This window comes from Citrus sinensis, chromosome 6 (assembly GCF_022201045.2).
Source record: "Citrus sinensis cultivar Valencia sweet orange chromosome 6, DVS_A1.0, whole genome shotgun sequence".
NCBI classification, from domain to species: Eukaryota; Viridiplantae; Streptophyta; class Magnoliopsida; order Sapindales; family Rutaceae; genus Citrus; species Citrus sinensis.
In genome coordinates, this window is record NC_068561.1 from 5361253 (window position 1) to 5379441 (window position 18189).

An 18189-nucleotide genomic window follows, 5' to 3' on the forward strand; every position below is an offset into this window, starting at 1 on the left:
ATGGGAGTCTTGCGATCCATGTTCTGCAGAGTTCTATGGTAACAAAAGATAATATAGTAGAAAGAATTAATCATATAGCATTTTATAAAATAGAGACGAGAGTTAAAACAGTATTGGGTGTTGGCTTACACAGCAGCACCGTTCTTCAACAGAGGGGCTACACATTCCTTTTAGTCATAATTAGCTGTATAATGTACGATAGTACTTGTTCTTATCCACAACATCCACATTTGCTCCAACCTCAAGTAGTAGTTGAGCACACTCCACCTAAAGCATTCAAGTGCATTTGATTAACTCCATGTCATAAACTTGGCCAATTTGCCAAGGAAGTTTTCATTAAAAAAAACTAACTAGAAAGTGGTCCTAAGTATCCCTAGGAGATGAACAATTGATGCCATAAACCATATAAGTTAGCTCAAACTGTCACTAGAAAGCCCCAGTTAGAAAGCCCCAGTTAGCACAAATACTAGTTTTCCATTGGCTTTATTAGCACTTCCTCAACTAAGTAACCAAAAACACAAAACGTTAAGTAATATTTAATTCTATCCAAATCATACACCCTACCTTTAAAACTCAAGCAAAAAGGAACAAGAAAACATAAGTAAGAATGGGTAACGCTCATATTGTTTTACGTCACCATATCCGCAAGCAAAATGCAACGTTGTCCTTCCTTCTAAATCTTCCTTATCCTTATTAGCACTGGCTGCTAGTTTATATTTCATACCCTAATTGAAGAGCAGTAAGAAAAAATTAAACTTTTAGCAAGATACTAGAAAAAAGTACATTGCATCAAATGTATACACTAAATCAACTTCAATAGCGTTAGCACAACATAAAACTAGAAACAAGAATTTCTGTTAAATAATAGTGACAGAAAAAAATTTACAAATTTTTGTTTTGGTTGATTGAATAAGCAGAACATGTTCTTTTTCCACAGCAAGTTGCATTGCATAAAAGAAAAAGAAAAAGAAAAAGAACATTAGAGAATCAATAATTCCAATATTTTGAAAAGAACTTAGAGATTTGGCCTCCATATACTCTTGAATAGCCTTGCAAGATGCATAAGATTAGTTCACATCCAGTCCCAATTCAGGCACAATATAATAGCTACACCCAATTAAACAAATTAAAAAGCAAAATAAAAAAAATAAAGAATAATGCTAGTGATATACAAAATACCAGTCATTAAATAATAATTTCACCTCTCCTTGATGATAAATATTAAAAACTGATGGATGCCGTTGGGACTCAAATAAGCATCGCTCAGAAACAAACAAAAATCTTGAGAACGCAAGTGAGGAAATGCAAAATGATAAAAGATAATAGAACAAATGAGGACTTACTAGTTAGCATCAAAACACTAGGTCCTTTAAATGATGAGAACAGATGAGTTACCTCGAGACACACTGCTCTTCCTGCAACTCATCTGCGCTGATCTTCTTGTCCTAGAATGACTCCAAACATAAACCTCAACTCTTTTTTGGTTTCATTCTAGGATACGCCACTGCATAGATTTTAAAAGATTGCTCTGCAACCCCAAAATAATTAACTCAAAATTCACAACCAAAAAAAAAAAAGCCGGACCCAGAACAATGGGTAAGTTCTTAGCAAATTATTGAGCGCCCATCTTTAGTATTCCTAGCAAAGAGTGTAGAGCTGAAAACAAGCAAACAACACCTAAAACCAAACAAGAAAAAATTAGGGCACCCATAGAAAAATAACACTTAAAAACCAAACCTCAAAAAAATCAACCAAAAAAAAAATTAACTTGTTTTGAGGGTTTTCAATGGTAGCTTGGGGCAGCTCACGGGGCAATGATTCTGGCCAATGCCAGGACGACGACAGTAAAGGCTAAAGAACTAATGGTGTAGACAACAGTGCAACGAAGGTAACAGTGGACGGTTGGAAAAGAAGTAGCGGACACGATACTGGCTCTACCTCTCTCTAGCTCTCATGTACAAACCAAATACCTGGGTAGATGGATCCAATTGGTTGATTAGTGTGAGAGAGACGGTGGATTTGATCTTAGATGATGAGTGAAAAAATTGGGATGTTTGAAAGAGAGATGAGATTTTAGGGATTTCTTTTCTTAGAGAGCAAAGAAATCGGATTGAGGTGAGAGAAAATTGTGCGATTTTCTTTTGAGGGAACCGGTTTACCAGGTAACCCATTTATTTTTATTTTTAATATAAATTTAATCTCAACCGTTGGATTCAATTGAATCCAACGGTTTTTTTCCAATTCCGGCATGGTGCCGGGGCTTTAATGCCCGGCATTGTGGCATTAGCCTTTAGTTTAAGTAAACTCTTTGTAAATTAAATTGATAATTAAGACAAAGTTCTATGACAAAATGACTAAAATTACGGTATCAATGTCGTGATAAATATAAATTTTATAAATTATGTATAAGACAATTAATGAAAGATAAAATAAGTAAATTAATAAAAGAGTGGTAAAATTTTGTTTTAAAATTAAAAATAAAACAAACACTCATAAAAATAACATAAATTTGTAAATCAACATTATGTGTAATGTTGTAATGTAGTAATTATTGAAAAAATTAAAAATATACCTTAACATAGCTTCTATAGAATTGCATTATAAAAATAGTTTTTGCATTTTAGTTAAACAAGGAAAAAAACCATTCCTCTCTTAAAAACAATTGAATAAATTTCATTGAATTAGTTTAATTATAAATCTTATACTAATTCTTGGACATGTTAAATTTTTTTATTTTCTATCACATTATTTGTTTACTACATAATTTAAATAAGAGAAATTTTTTATCTTGATGTGGATCAATCCAAATCAAAATAAAAAGATATTCTCATATTACTAGACAAATATATGATAGATCGATAAAATTAAATCTAATTTTGTTGATTATAAATACTTTATGTAGTTTTGTGAAGAAATATGTCACCTTTTTCAATAAAGATTTCTTGTAATATTTTCTTATTTTGAAATATTCCTATTTAAATATAAGTAATTTTTCATTTGGGATTTAACTATTCAAAAAGAAATTCAACTTCTATAAGAAAAGGAATTTTACTTGTGAAAAGGAATTTTACTTGTACTAGAAGGAGGAGTGCTACTCACTCGCTCCTCTTAAAATTGGATAAGTGTTTATTTTCATTTTGTACTAGGATCCACAAGTAGTAATTTTGTCCTATTCATTCAATAAGCTATTTGATATTATTTCACCCACCATTTTAAACATATTTACACTATAAATTTGCTTCTTTATTCAAATACTAAATTGCCCTTTTTTAAATAAATTATATTAGCCCAAACTATTACACAACTGCACTTCCAACACTTCAACTGAAACAATTCCATTTTATAAACTTCGTCTTCCAGACCGAATGGTTCTTGGAGTACGGTTCTACTAGATCATTCAACAAAATTTACAACTACTTATAATGATACAATTTTGTCCAAAGAACATTGATGAAAAAAATAGTTCTTTGTGGATGGAACATCTCTCCATTAGAGAACAAAACCCTTCCTTGAAGGCTTCATTATAGTTTGAAAGTATCCAGAGTTCTTATTGCTTGAACATAAAATATTCCAACCTATACACATAAACAAATATTATAACAAAATTACTAATAAATTATAACAATCAGTACAAATTTAAAAGAAGGTATTACCGTTATTTAAGCATTGTTGATTCAGAACCAACGTCTAATAAATATTCACCAGAACAATTCTTCAAATTCATCATCTTCTGGTTGGACATTTCAAATTTATTCAGTATAAATTCCAATAAATACGTAAAATTTATATACGAAAAATTACAATACACTACATGTAAAAAGTAAAATAATATACTTAACATACCATTCCTTGCAAGCAGTTTTGCGTATCACAAGATCATTAATATTTTCATTCCTGAGGACTGAATCTTCTTGGGACTAAAATGAAAAAAAAATTGAAACTATTAAATAAAACAAATGTCTCATAACTACAAAAAAGAATATAAAATAAAAAAATTTATATACAAATCATTATTTGAGAGGAACTTCTTATCTCAACATTCTTTATAACCTTAAAAAAATGTTACTATTAATAAGAAAAAATATCACAACTAAAATGTGTCATTAACAACATATATGTATAAACTAACCTTTCTCAATTTGGTGTTGAGTATTGTTATGTTACATTTCTTGATTTCTTTATTCTTTTAAGAGCTCCTTTTGTGCTTGATATTTGTGGATCAAGTAATGAGATATCATGCAACAAATTACCATCAATATTTTCTTTGTCAACATCCTAAAACTCCATTCATTTCAATTTCATATTCTTTGAGAGAATAATTCACCTTCATATAGAGAGTGTGTGATTCGTGATGCTTGATGGTAGTGTTCATAGTGGTTGATGATGATTTTTCAGTGGTTTTTTAGTGAATTTTTGTTAACTTTTTAGTGATTTTTTTAGGGACCTTTTGATGATTTTCAGTGAGTCTTTATTTGTTATTGTTACTATTTTATTTTTTACTTAGGAGAGCAATCATGAGTCATTTTGACTTTGTATGTTTGTTTTAGTCTAAGAAGGCTTAGTATTGAAATTACCAAGGATAAGAATATAGTGATGGATGTTATTCTTTTGGCAACTATTTATACTACTACGAGTGATGTAGGTAGTTGTGAGTTAAAAGAGGAGATAGATGAATATTGTAGTGCATATGTAGATGAAATAACAGGAAGAAGAAAAACTTAGGAAGTTCTAAGGATGAGGATGAGCATAAAGATGATTAAATGTTGATTAAGCGAAATGTCCTTTGAGATTTGGATGAGTAGGTATAATATTCCTATGTCCAGCACATTTAGTTATGCTTCATTTAGAAAAAGCATTACCAATCCTCCAAAAGGCTTGTTGGGTTTACTAGATGTATGTAGAGTATGTCTTCCATTTCGCCCTTATGTTTAGATGATATTACATGCCTTAGGACTTGTTGTAGCTCAACTTGCTCTATAAGCTTAGTGTTGTATCATTAGAATGTGCTCATTTTAGCATCGCTTAGGATCAAGGATCCTACTATAGTTGAATTCAAAAGTCCTTTTCATCCTCGCAGATGTCCTAAGGTTGAAGGTTTTTGGTGTTTGTATACCATCTTAATTAAGATAATATTCTTCTTCATGGTGAACTTAGTCATCAAGACAAGACTTGGAAACCTTACCATTTTTTTATTAGAGGCTATTGGGAGTTCAAGATAAGAACAGACAATCCTGAAGCTAGGATCCAGACTTCATTTTGTCAACCAAGTAGAATTTCTCTTTCTCTTGATAATTTAATATTTTTATTATGAGTTCTTTCTATAACTTAGGAATTAATTTGTTTCCTTTGTTTTGCAAACTAGTGGACTTGCTCTGACCTTTGAGTGGATGAGGAAAGAAATATAATAAAAGCTTTAGGCTTTAGCTTGGGTAAGTATAGCATTTCAACTACTTGTTCTGAAGAAACCTTAATTGAGCATGGTATTGTTTCAAGCATCCATTTTCTGAGAATGAAGCTTCAACTATAACTGCGAACAATGCTCCTAATACCACTCTTAAAAGTCAGAAAAGGAAGAAATTGGTGATTCTAAATATTGTTCAAAAGAAATAAGATGAATCATCTTTTTAGACTATATCTCAAGCTTAATAGATTGTACCTTTTATTCCTCCTTCTACTCCTCTACCTAAGAACAAAGTTTATAATCTTGTATCTCCAAGTCCTTTGGTGAATTTTTCCTCTGTATCTTTCCACTCGTCAACTTTGATGAAGGACATTAAAAGCTTTGATCCTATCAAATCTTTTAAGCTTGGGTCAAGCCTGCTTTCTAAGGTAAAGTTATTTAACCTTCTTTATGATTTTTTTATAGCTATTATCTTTTGCCAACTTAGGTTTAGCTTATGTAAACCATGGTCTTTTTATCCATGTCTGTGAATTGGGGTAAGGTAACTGAAATAAAAATCCAAGAAAGTTGGAGAGTACAATATGAGATTTAGTGTTCATTGGATAATGATAAAGCCAAAGAAAGAGTGTTGGATAAAGCAAATGCTAAGATAGAGAAAGCTAAAGAGCTTTAGGGACTGAAAAATTGTCATATGTTCTTTGCTTGCTACAATCCTAATGATGATATAGAAGTAGTTGACAAGAATTTGAAAGAGCTTGATGTGAAATTTAATGATAACAAGTAGATTAAGGAGGATTGCTTTAAGACATGTATGAATGAGGGAGATTTGGATGGTACAAAGGACGATCATTTGACCAAAGAGATATCCACAGTTATACCAGAAAAGTTTGAGGATCTTTTCGAGAGTCACCACACGTATTCACTTATTGAGTAGTAGCATGATAATGTTTAACATACAAGAATTTCCAAGGATGGCGGGGATTTTTTTAGCTTAGGAGCTTTTGAGCATTTATGCCTTAACTTTAAGTAGCTGACCTCCTAAGAGAAGAGACTTTAAAGTTTATTTTGTATGTTTTTTAAGTTTTGGTCTTTAGAATAATATACTTCTTTGTTTTCTTAAACTTGAATAAAGATTCCAAATTTCACAAGCTGAGTTTGTGAAAATTTCAAAGAAAATTTCAAACTAAATTTATCCAAAGATTTTCATTATCATCACTAGTCTATTCTTAAAAAAAATATTTCATAGATAATCAAAATGAAGAACTTGCATGACTAAAAGAAAGTCTTTTATTTATCCATGTTTTGTCTTTAAAAAACTTGTACGTCCATAAAAAGAATATCAAACTTATAAGATTATAAGTACATGATAATACTATTGGTGGTAAATTGTTGGGTGGTATGCTTATTGTTATAGGTGTCAATGTTTAAGTATATGATTTGCTACAACAATCTTATCAGTGCAACTTCAATTTAAATTAAAATAAAAAATTAATGAAACTAATAAACTAACTAAATTAAAAATGCAAATAACAAAATGCACTATGAAAAATCTTAAGCCAAACACAAGGACAAGCTCAATGGGAAAGGAGCAACTGAATGATTAAACTCACTTAATGGCATTGACTATTTTTCCAATTAAGATTTTGTTGTTACAACATCTACTATAGTATTGGGTAGAATCCCTTATGCATCCTCAACTGTTGCTTGTTAAATATCTTATATCTAAATGCAACCCAATGGTGACCAGTTGTTACACTAATGTTAGATATAGCATTATGCATTCTAGGTTCTAATTGCCCTACAAGGTGAATCTCTATGTCTAGTGACACGACTCAAAAGTGTTATTACTCCCAAGTATAAGAGTGTCTAGTTATAATATAACCCCGTGAGTCTGGGGTTGAACTATAGGGAATTTAAAATTTAATAGTCAATCTAAAACAAAGAAAGTTAATTACGGGAAAAGAAATTACTACGAATCAATTTAAATATATACTAAGGTTACGAGATCCACTCTCGAATTTCAAATTACAATTATAACAACTCTCTCATATTTGTATTTTGCATTTATTTCACCAATTAATTATTATGCCATTTAATTCTTAGCTAACTTAAAGTATGATAAATATGAGACCAAGTACCTAATGTGCCATAACTATATTGAAGTGTCGACATTATGTCAAAATACTTAATAAATCTAAAGTGATCTAGATGTATAAAGTGATCTAGATGTATAAATTAACATGACATAAAAGAAATTAATAAGGAAGAAAAATACAACAAATAAAACTTTAAAACTCACTTGAGAGAGTAATTAATTCAATAATTTGAATCTTTGAGACCTCAGCTTAGAAAAATAGCCACTCATATTGAAAAACAAAACACTCATTTTATTTAGCAAACTTCTTAAATAAATTACAAGAATATTGATTAAACCAGAGAACAAGAAAAGAAAAAAAGAAAGATTTCCTCAGCTTCACTCCCTATTCTCTCTTCTGCTCCCTTTGCCCACAAAAGCTTCTCTGATTTATAGGCAATCGTCAGTTGCAATTTCTTTTATTCTATTATTATTTCTTATTATTATCACATAAACAAACAAGCAAAACATAGGTGATGGTCAGATGGCATAATGGCCTCCTGACCATCAGCAACATGATTGCCCACTTTTTCTTTTTTTAATTTTTTAATTTTTAATTATTTTTTAATTACATCTTCTTAATAATGCTTTACAAATGGCTCTAGTAATTCTTCTTTGCTCCCGCTTCCAGTTTCAACTCCTCTTTATTATTGAAATATATCTACAATATAAAATTAAAACAAAATTGTATATCTACAATATAAAATTAACATATTACAAATTAATTTAACATAAAATATATTTGGGGAGTGTTAAGATAATTTAAGAATAATGAGCGCATTAATCGACACAATAAGTGAAAAGCTGATAATTTTATCCTTATAAAATATACACTTTTAGTAAAAACCCTGCATGATTAATAAACTCCTAACATATATCCTAAGCTCCATAACACCATTCATAAGGTTTCTACAATTGGAACTTGATTATACATTTCTCAAAGTGTTTGGTTGTGCTTGCTATCCACATCTCAATTTTTACAATGCTAATAAACTTTAATTCAAGCCTTTTAAATGTATATTCATAGGTTACAGTCAAAGACAAAAGGAGTATAAATGTCTACACAATTTGGGTAGAATTTACACAGTAAGGAATGTTATATTTGTTGAGTAAGATTTTCTTTATGTTGGCTATTAGACCAAAAATAGAATAGGCCCAGCCAAGGTCAAAATAAATTTAGTCCATATAAAGCCGATGAAGAGATGGACAAGCTACCTAGAATAAACCTTCTAGGTGACAAGGCTTCAATTCCTCTGATATAATGATAGCAAAATAATCATCTAGGATTCATTTACCCTAGATAGAGCCCTATGATAGACAAATGGATCTTACTAAACATCTAGAATTGTATCGCGCTCTTGCAAAAGTGCAAAGAGTATCACAAGCAATTCTTTACTGAGCTTTGCCTCCTAACTTAATAGGAGCAGCATGAAGATTGTTTTGAAGGTTGAGTGAATAATTTATCTTCCGCTTTTGAAGTGCTTGACAAAGAGGAAAACCAATGACTTACCTTTTAATTGTTAAATAATACTAGGGGAGTTCTTGAAAGGCTACATTAGAAGGTGTAATAATGAGATCACCCAAGTAGATAGTTATGATGATGGCATCACACTTTTTGTTATTATAGAAAGACTTAGAATAGGAAAATTATGGTGGTCGTTTTTAAGGAAACCACTCACTTTTTACTTTGTGATGCTTGCAAGAGCTAAGAAGTATGCCAATGCTGAAGAAAGATTTCAAAATAGAAATTGAGAAAAAGGAGAACCAAGTAAAAGAAAGTAAAAAATAAAAAGATGATCAACAAAAAGTAAGGGTTGATAGACCAAATCAATTTTCAAAAAGAGATCAATTTTGTACTATGGAATACTCTAAAGTTCGATCAAGACATTCATTCTTATTCAGCCTCTCAATTTATTGCCCTTACAAAGCTTAATACGCATAGGGATAAAATTCTCATGCAGTGAAGAATCTAACTTTTTCTAGAACATTGTCTCTTATTAGGACATACCTATCCTAGAGAATTCTAAAAGTATTGTAATTATCATAAAGATTATGGGCATGACACATTCAATTGTTTTAAGCTTAAGGAATAAACCAAGAGTTTTGTTCGACAAGGACAACTACAAGAGTATATAAGAAATCCTAATGATCGAGTAAAAAGTGACCAATTAGAATCTTCAAGGAAAAAAAAGGGAAAAAAGAAGGAGAATGGTAATGAAAAACATGTTTGATGTCAATCACATTAGGGTGGTCCAGCTGTTAAAGACCCGAGGAAAACAAGAAAGAAGTTAGTTTGCCAAGATATGAACCCAATGGTCTTTAGGTCAATTTGACTAATCTATCCTAATGATCAAGGGTTTGTGATATATTAATAATCTTCTCTGAGGAAGATGCTAGAGGAGTTCATCATCTTAATTGTGATGCTTTAATGGTCATCTTCCCTGTGGCAAATAAACTCCTTCATCGAATTATCATTGATAATAGGAGTTCGGCTAGCACATTATTCTTGTCAACCTTTGCTCGAATGAGGTTAAAAATATCGCAACTCCATTTCAAAGATTCATTAGAGGAAATGTAGTTCTTTAGAGAATTATACAACTCACAATGTCCTTTGGAAAAAATCTGAGCATGGTTACTATGATTGTTAATTTTATAGTAGCTGATCAACCAAATTCCTATAATTGTCTTAAAAAGGCCAACTATTTGTATAATAAAAGCAACTACTTTGATTTATCATTATGCATGGAAGTTTTTAACTAAAGTTGGGGTTAAAGTTATATGAAGAGAATAAAAGGAAGCAATTGAGAGTTATGAGATAGAATTTAGAATGGAAAAGAAGCTCTTCAAATCACAAGCCTTGATCTTCGAATAATGAAATATGATCAATGGGAAAGTCTAGACAATGACTTGAAAGACTTCCATTTTGTGAACATCCAAGTAAGGTAGTCAAGATTAGAAGTCAATTGCTTGATCAATTGAAAAAATAACTTGTTAACTACCTCGAAGAATATTGTTATATTTTTACTTGCACACATGAAAATATGCTAGGCATTGATCCTAAGGTTATAGCACATCAGTTAAGTACTAACCCAAAGATGAAACCGTTTAGATAGAAAAGAAAAAGTTTAAACACTAAAAGATCTTTAGCTATAAAGAAAGAAGTAGATAAACTTCTTAAGGCTAGTTTTATCAATAAAGCAAGGTATCTTGAGTGATTGGCCAATGTTATGATGGTGAAGAAAGCTAATAAGAGGTAGAAGATGTGCATTGACTTCATGATCTCAACAAAGCTTATCCTAAAAGTAACTTTCCTTTATCAACGATTGAACAATTAATAAATGCAACACTAGACATGGAGTGCTAAGCTTCATGGATGCATACTCAGATTATAATCAGATAAGAGTGCATGAACTTGACCAAGAGAATACAACTTTTATCAATAATCGAGGTCTCTATTGCTATAAGGTTTTGCCTTTTGGACTCAAGAACATTGGGCCATCTATCGGAGATTGGTAAATACTATATTTGTTAGACAAATTGGGCATACCATGAAGGTTTACATATATGACAAACTCATGAAGAGCCTTAACCCTAAAGACCATGTAAAAGATTTATAGGATACCTATGATGTCATTATGAAGTATAAAATAAAGTTGAATTCAGCTAAATGTGCATTTGACTTATCATCAGGAAACTTTCTTAGCTTCACGGTAAATAAAAGAGGTATTGAGATCAATCTTGAGAAGGTCCAAGTATTGGTTAACATGAAGTCTCTAAAGACTGTTAAGGAAACTCAGAGGTTGACGAGCGTAGTAGCAGCCTTAAATCGCTTTATCTCTCAAGCCACATATAAGTGCCTTTATTTATTTAAGGCTATTAGGAAAAGAAAAGAGATAAAGTCAACTAAGGAATGGGAAAAAAACATTTTAAAAAGCTTAAGGAATATTAAAAAAATCCTATATTTGCTTGTTAAGCCAATCAAAGGTGAATGCCTCTTCCTCTATCTTGCGATTTCTAAACATACTGCTAACTTTGTCCTTATTTAAGAAGATGATAGTGCAAAAACCTATATACTATATAACTAAAGCATTGGCTGATGTACAGATAAGATATCTGAATCTTTAAAAGATTTTCCTAGCTTTAATTATTTCAGTAAGAATGATAAAGCATTACTTCCATGCTCATACCATAATTATCCTTATTGATCGGTCAATTTAACAAGTCTTTACTAAGCACGACATTTCAGGAAGGCCAACCAAGTGGGCTAATGAGCTTGGAGCGCTAGACATCTTGTATTATCTTAGGACATTATTAAAATGAAAAATGATGGCAAACTTTATTGTGGAATTTACTAAACAAGAGATAATATCACACGATCCTGAAGAGGATCATCATGATAAATGTCTCTCTACATCAATAGATCCTCTAATAAACAAGGATGTGGTTGAAGGTTTATAGTGATTATCCTATACAATGTTGACATCAGATGTGTTATTAGGTATGGCTTCAATGCTTGAAGCTTGTCTTGTTGACCTTAGGCTAGTTGGAGCATAAGGTGCTAAAGATATTCATGCCTTCAGTGAATTTCAATTGGTGGTTAATCGAGTGAATTATAACTATATAGCTCAGGATTTCAACATGATTGTATATCTTGATTGAAATAATTAGTTGCTGAGGGACTTCAACTATGAAATAAAACAAATTCGCTGAAAATGAGAGATATTAAACTACAAGGAGGTGATCATAGATAATCCGCTTTACAAATATGAATAGTCACTTTCTCTTCCCAAGTGTTTGAAGCCTAAATATAAAGATAATGTCCTACGTGAAACCCATGAGGGAATATTTAAAATCATTATGAAGGATGAGCACTCACTTACAAGGCTATAAAATAAAGATACTTTTGGCCGGCTATGCGATCAGATGCCTTAAAGCTAACAAAAAGGTGTGATAAGTGTTATAGGTTTGTTATAGTACCTAATCAACCTATAAAGAAGCTAACTCTTCTTCTCACTCCTTGGTTGTTTGCCTAATAAGCAAATGATCTAATTGGTGCTCTTTCAAAAGAAAAAAAAGGCAAATGAGGTTTACTATAGTTACCATTGATTGCTTCACAGAGTGGTTGGAGGTTGAGCCTTCGGTAACTATTAATGAAAAGAGTATTACTTACTTCTTAACATTATATGTTGGTATAGTGTACATTATACTATAATCACTAACAATGAAAAGTAATTTGACAATGACAATTTTCGTAGGTTTTATAGAAAACTTAACATAAAAAATTATTATTATTTTCCCACCCATTCTCAATCGAATGGGAAAGTAGAAGCTGTCAATTGAGTTATTAATCAACTTCTAAAAGCTAGACTAGAGAAAACCAAAGGACATGGCCAACTAAGTTTTCATTTGTCCTATAGTCCTATAAAACTACTCTAAGGATTCATATAGAAGAAACTCCTTTCTTCTTAGCATTTAGAGCACAAGATGTTATCCTTATTGAGATATATACACAAATTTATTTGAGTACTGATAACTCTAGGAAATGTGAGTTATTACATAAATTCTAGACTTGAATAAAGGCCATTTAGAGAGCAAATAATGTGTTTTGATTACATTTTGGTGACCTTTTGCATGAACATTCATTTTAGTTGAGTTTTAACAAGTTTTGCTTGAATCATAGTAATTTGTGCTAAAAACAGGTTTTAATTTGTAGGTTTTTAAATTCATGAAAGAATGTGGAGACAGTAGATGAGAAAGAGGAGGAAGGAAGATGGTCACAAAAGAAAGAAAGCACAATCGGAAATAATACAAGTGCTGTTGCCACCACAACATAAATGGCTTTTTGCAACAAAAAGATTTTGTTGCCTAAAGTGCCAATTTTGTTGCCATAGGTTATTGCTACAAAAACAAGCTTGTTGGCCCGGTCGTCGGCCTAGCACTGTCGTCCTCTATGTTTAACAACATATCAAAGCATTTCTCGCCTCAAACTTCCTTTCGCAACAAAACAGATTCGTTGTGAAGGAGTCTTCAACTTGTTTAGAAAATAATTTGGCAACAAACTTTTTTGTTGCGCTAAACAATTTTACACAACAAAATTATTTTGTTGTGCTAAACAATTTTACACAACAAAATTATTTTGTTTCTATATAGTTATTTACTACAAAACTAATTTGTTGCTAAGAAATAAAGTACTACATAAAAAAACGCGTACCAACAAAGGTGTTTGTTAGCTAAGATCATTTTAGGCAACAAAACTACTTTGTTTCTTTATGTTGAATATTTTACAAATTTGCACTAAATATTTAAATATTTTTAGAAACAAATCAATTTTGTCATTAAAAAATACTACATTTTTTTAATAATATCATGGTATAAAAGGAAGCAAACCAAGTTCGTTGGGAAAGATACCAATTTTTTTCCCTACCATGACAATAATAAACTAGAAATATATATTGAGAAATCTAACAAAAAAATCATTAATGTCATTGAACTAATTTAAAAGTTAAAGGCCCATTCAGTATCCAAGCTATATATATATATACAAAACTAACTTTAAGAATCACATATGATAGTCAAATACAAAAGTGGATTGTCATCTATCCCAAAAATGTAATGAGCAAAAATTATAAACGATCTCTAATTACAGCTACTCCAAACTCCAAATACTTAAAGATATGACATGCACCAGCAGTAACCAAAAAGATCAAGTGATGGCCAATTCAAAATACTAACAAGTTCAAGATACTCTAAGGACATCATTGAAAAGAGTAATCATTGAGTAGCTGAATTTGTAAAACGAAAAGCGGATCCTTGAGAAGAAAAAAATTACTACATCATACCCTCAAATTGGGACAATCTGGACTCTAATTGATCAATAGTCTTCTTTTGCTCTTGAAGCTCAACATCTTGTGAATCCAATCTACTTTGTTGTGAAGATATAATACCATGCAATCTGTCAGCCTCAGAAGTATCAACACCATGGTTTGAAGTTGGGCGTGGTCCGTTGCCAAGTCCTCGAAAATAGCCTGATTTCTTTCCAAGTACTTCAATGCATATTTCCCTTTGAGTTAGTGGTTTTGCTTCTTCAGGATCGGTTTGTTGCTGTTGTTGTATCTCTACCATTTGGTCCTATACATAAAGCTTCGTTAGTAAATGAAGGAAGAAAAAAAAGAATTTTATTAATTAAACAGTTGAAATTTAATCCATTGGTCATGGAATTAATTTGTATTAAGGCATAAATTGAAAAAAAAAAAAAGAAACTTGCTGTTATACTTATAAATCTAATTATTTGATATTTCAAATAATAAAGTTAATTGGAGCATGAAAGAAACATTAAGAAAAAAAAAACTCAATGAGTAAACTTTCATCAACAGTATGTAGGTGATAAGAAATAATAAAATTTAAAATTTTATTTCCAACAAAGCATCTTACATGGTTTAAGTGTGCCACCTCATTCACCTAACCTTTTGTCTTGCTGAAATGAGTGACACGAAATAATTCTATTTCACCATCCACCATGTCATCCTCAAGATAATTAACAAAAGGCCTTGATCCCCCACAATGGACATATGGGAGTTTAGCATGATTAGCTTTGTTTTTGGTAGATTGAGTCTACATAAAAAAATAATAATAATAACAGTAGAAAATAAGATACATATACAAGCATATTGACAACTAGTTGGACAATTTAAAGTTCATAATATAAATATCATTGGACCTGGAAACTTGCGGAATTGTAAATGTTATGACAAAGCCAAGCCCAATCATCTGAACATATGCCTGGATATGAATGCTTAAGTGCCTCTTCAAAGGATGGATAATCCAAGTAATGATCATACATCCAATGTCTCATATCACGATATCTCCCACCCATAATGTTATTCACACATCGACGAACATGTGGTAAGTTTAAATCAATCTCAAACTTTGACTGAATTTAGGAAAAAAAAGATAACTCAATTTATAATTTAAAAAAAATGACAGATGAAGAATATTAAGAATCATAAGTACTTACTAATAGTCGATCAAACAAAACCTGCTTCTCTGATTCTGGAATCTTGCTCCATTTTTCATGTTGAAGAGGTGCAAACCTTCTAACCAAATATCCACACTCACTTGACAACATGGAAGAGTACTTATGACCTACTGGCCTATTAGTCTCGGGAGAGATATGTAGTTTTATCTTTCCAGATAATTGCACAATGTCATCTGTTTTTTTCCCACGTGAGGGGCCACGCGTTCTTTTCTTTATTGGCTAAATATCTATTATATATATATAACATGTATTAGTATAAGAAATAAAATATTGTATGTTATATTTTAAAAAAAATCCTACCAATTAAAGTCTTTAAATACCAAATTCTAGAGTTGTAACAGCACCTAGCACAAACTCTTGGCTGGGTATAACAGGCTGAGATTGAGGAATTGTAGATGCGACAACAGTTTCTACTCTTACACGTTTGGTAACTCTATGTCCAGGATCCATCTAGTAATTATTAAAAATATACAGTAGAGTTTATTAGTAATCAACATAAAAATAAATCAAGATAACTATAATTTCGTCAAAGAAATTATAACATGAGCAGGATGTCTTAAAATACCTTCCTCAGCAACTCTCTTCTCTTGATGCCACCTCATATCTCGTGCTGTATGCCTAGATATAAATAATCTTTATAATCTTGGTTTTAAAGGGAAATAACGTAACACTTTCTGAGGTATTTTCTTTTTATTGCCTTTAAACTTGTACCTCGGTTCACCACAGTATGGACACTTCTCTAATGCCTCATATTCTTTCCAAAATAAAGCACAATCATACTTACATGCATGTATGACTTCATACCCTAAGCCCAAGTCCTTCAACATTTTTTTTTTTGCATCATAAGTAGTACTTGGTAGTGTTGTGCCTTCTGGGAATGCCTCTTTCAACAATTGGAGAATCATATCTATTGCTTTGTTGCTCAATTTATTAAGAACTTTTATATGCATTAGCTTGACAATAAAACTCAAAGCAGATAACTTAGAACTAGCTAGGAAATAAACTTTTTCCAGCCTTTTCTAACAATCCTGCACACATTCTAAATTCTCTATTATCATCATGTATCATGTCAACATTCTCTTCAATATTTGTCTCCGAAGTGAATGCATCCATTGACATTGGCTCCCACATGTCATGAATTAAATTATACATTTCATCATCATCCTCTTCATTGTCAAATTTAAAGGCACTCCTATTACTGGGCATAGATCCTACATTCATTTTACTATTGTCCACAAACTCGGGTTCTTCACCATGAAAAACCCATTTTGTATAGCTTGCTGCAATGCCATATCTTTTTAAGTGGGCTTTGACAATATGCAACGACTTGAAGAATGCATTTTGACATTCTTTACATGGACAACGAACAAGATTATTCTCATTTGCACATTGCTCAGCAGCCTTCATAAAAGACTTGATACCATCTAAATATTCTTTACATAATTTATTTAGCAAATGCATCCAACTCCTATCTATTGTTCACTGCTAGATACTATAAATTAATATATGTAGGGAACAAAAACAAAACAAAAATAAAATAATGTTACACAATAATGTGGACAATTCTTTAAAAAAAATGAATTGTACCTGAAAGCTGAAGGTAATAATTAGAATTCAATTCTTTCTTCAAGTTTTTGTTCTCAGCAAAGACGAAACTCCCAAACAATTAACTCACCTGTGAAATAGAGTTAAAAATTCAAAAAACTATTGAGAGAAGTTTGACAAAGAATATAATCCTCAAGTATTATTTTATTATTGCAGTATATAATAATTCTTTAGATGAATTAACGGCAAATAGACATCAAAATAATCCATTAACTTTAATTTAACAAATTAAAAATTGAAACAAAGACCCACTTAATAAATAATTAAAGCAAAACCCACTAAACAAAATCAAACTCAGCAGGCCAATATATAAAATAATACTAAATTTACTTGAAGAAATCGTTGTCTTGAGTGGTGCCTTCCAAGTACAACTCTTCAGTGGCTTAAAGCTTTGGCAGAGAGAATAACTCCATGGCTGGGCAAAAGAAACAAGCGAGAGTAAAGTGGAAATATTCTAGAAGCAATATTTTAATTAAGAAAAAATTTGAGATGGAAACTTTACTTCTGTTAAGGCGCGGTTTATTAAATAAAGGGCACGGAAATAAAAAGCCTCCCACGAAGTCATGTTCGCTTTTATATTATCTTTATATTTTCATTTATTAATTTTAGCCTATATGTTATTTTTTTAATTTTTTAATTTATAGAAATCTCCCCAACCTTCATATATAGCTAGTTAAGTGTTGTGTTGAATCAATATTCAATAATACACTTTCAAGTTGTTAATTGATTTTTTTTTAGTATTAGTTTCAGTATTTACCAATAATAATTTATTGAAGACCTTTTCTATCCTCTAATAAATTATACTTACTAGAAAAATTGAATTAATCCAATTTACCAACTTGCGAATACACACACACCCCACTAAGTAATTTATTTAGTTGTCCAATAAGATTGATGTAATTAGTAATGATTCTTCATTCATTTAATTTCCTCTTACTTGTAATGAATGATACTACAATAAAACACTACTATGATCATTATTCATACTTCAATTCATTATTATGATCAATATTA

At 31.0% G+C, this 18189-nt stretch overlaps 1 protein-coding gene across 9 annotated transcripts; it reads right to left on the reverse strand.

Moving 5' to 3' along the window:
- Positions 1 to 14048: 14048 nt before the first annotated feature.
- Positions 14049 to 17688, reverse strand: LOC102621747 (uncharacterized). 9 transcript variants are annotated; one of them, XR_003062306.2, is made up of 8 exons: positions 17506 to 17687; positions 17158 to 17245; positions 16136 to 16188; positions 15915 to 16020; positions 15550 to 15797; positions 15253 to 15397; positions 14967 to 15146; positions 14049 to 14663 (listed from the first exon to the last, which is right to left on the reverse strand). XR_003062306.2 is itself a non-coding variant. In XM_052443826.1 (6 exons), the coding sequence occupies exons 4-6, from the start codon at positions 15658 to 15660 to the stop codon at positions 14364 to 14366; spliced, it is 624 nt and encodes a 207-aa protein (XP_052299786.1). In that variant the 5' UTR covers positions 15661 to 15797; positions 15915 to 16188; positions 17158 to 17245; positions 17506 to 17683; the 3' UTR covers positions 14049 to 14363. The 9 variants fall into 9 exon arrangements, 3 of the variants coding, with proteins under 3 accessions (XP_052299786.1, XP_052299788.1, XP_052299787.1); XR_008055845.1 differs by having other exon boundaries at positions 15253 to 15797; positions 15891 to 16020; positions 17506 to 17688; XR_008055846.1 differs by having other exon boundaries at positions 14999 to 15146; positions 15253 to 15797.
- Positions 17689 to 18189: the final 501 nt, after the last annotated feature.

What these genes read in the sequence shown, in the direction of transcription:
- LOC102621747 (XM_052443828.1), bottom strand. Translation starts at nt 15,660, where the DNA reads ATGTTGTCAAGTGAGTGTGGATATTTGGTTAGAAGGTTTGCACCTCTT. An exon ending in TTTTGTTTGATCGACTATTA is followed by an intron (nt 15,466 to 15,549) that starts GTAAGTACTTAT and finishes TCCTAAATTCAG; the next exon opens with TCAAAGTTTGAGATTGATTT. An exon ending in ACAATTCCGCAAGTTTCCAG is followed by an intron (nt 14,664 to 15,252) that starts GTCCAATGATAT and finishes CTTTATGTATAG; the next exon opens with GACCAAATGGTAGAGATACA.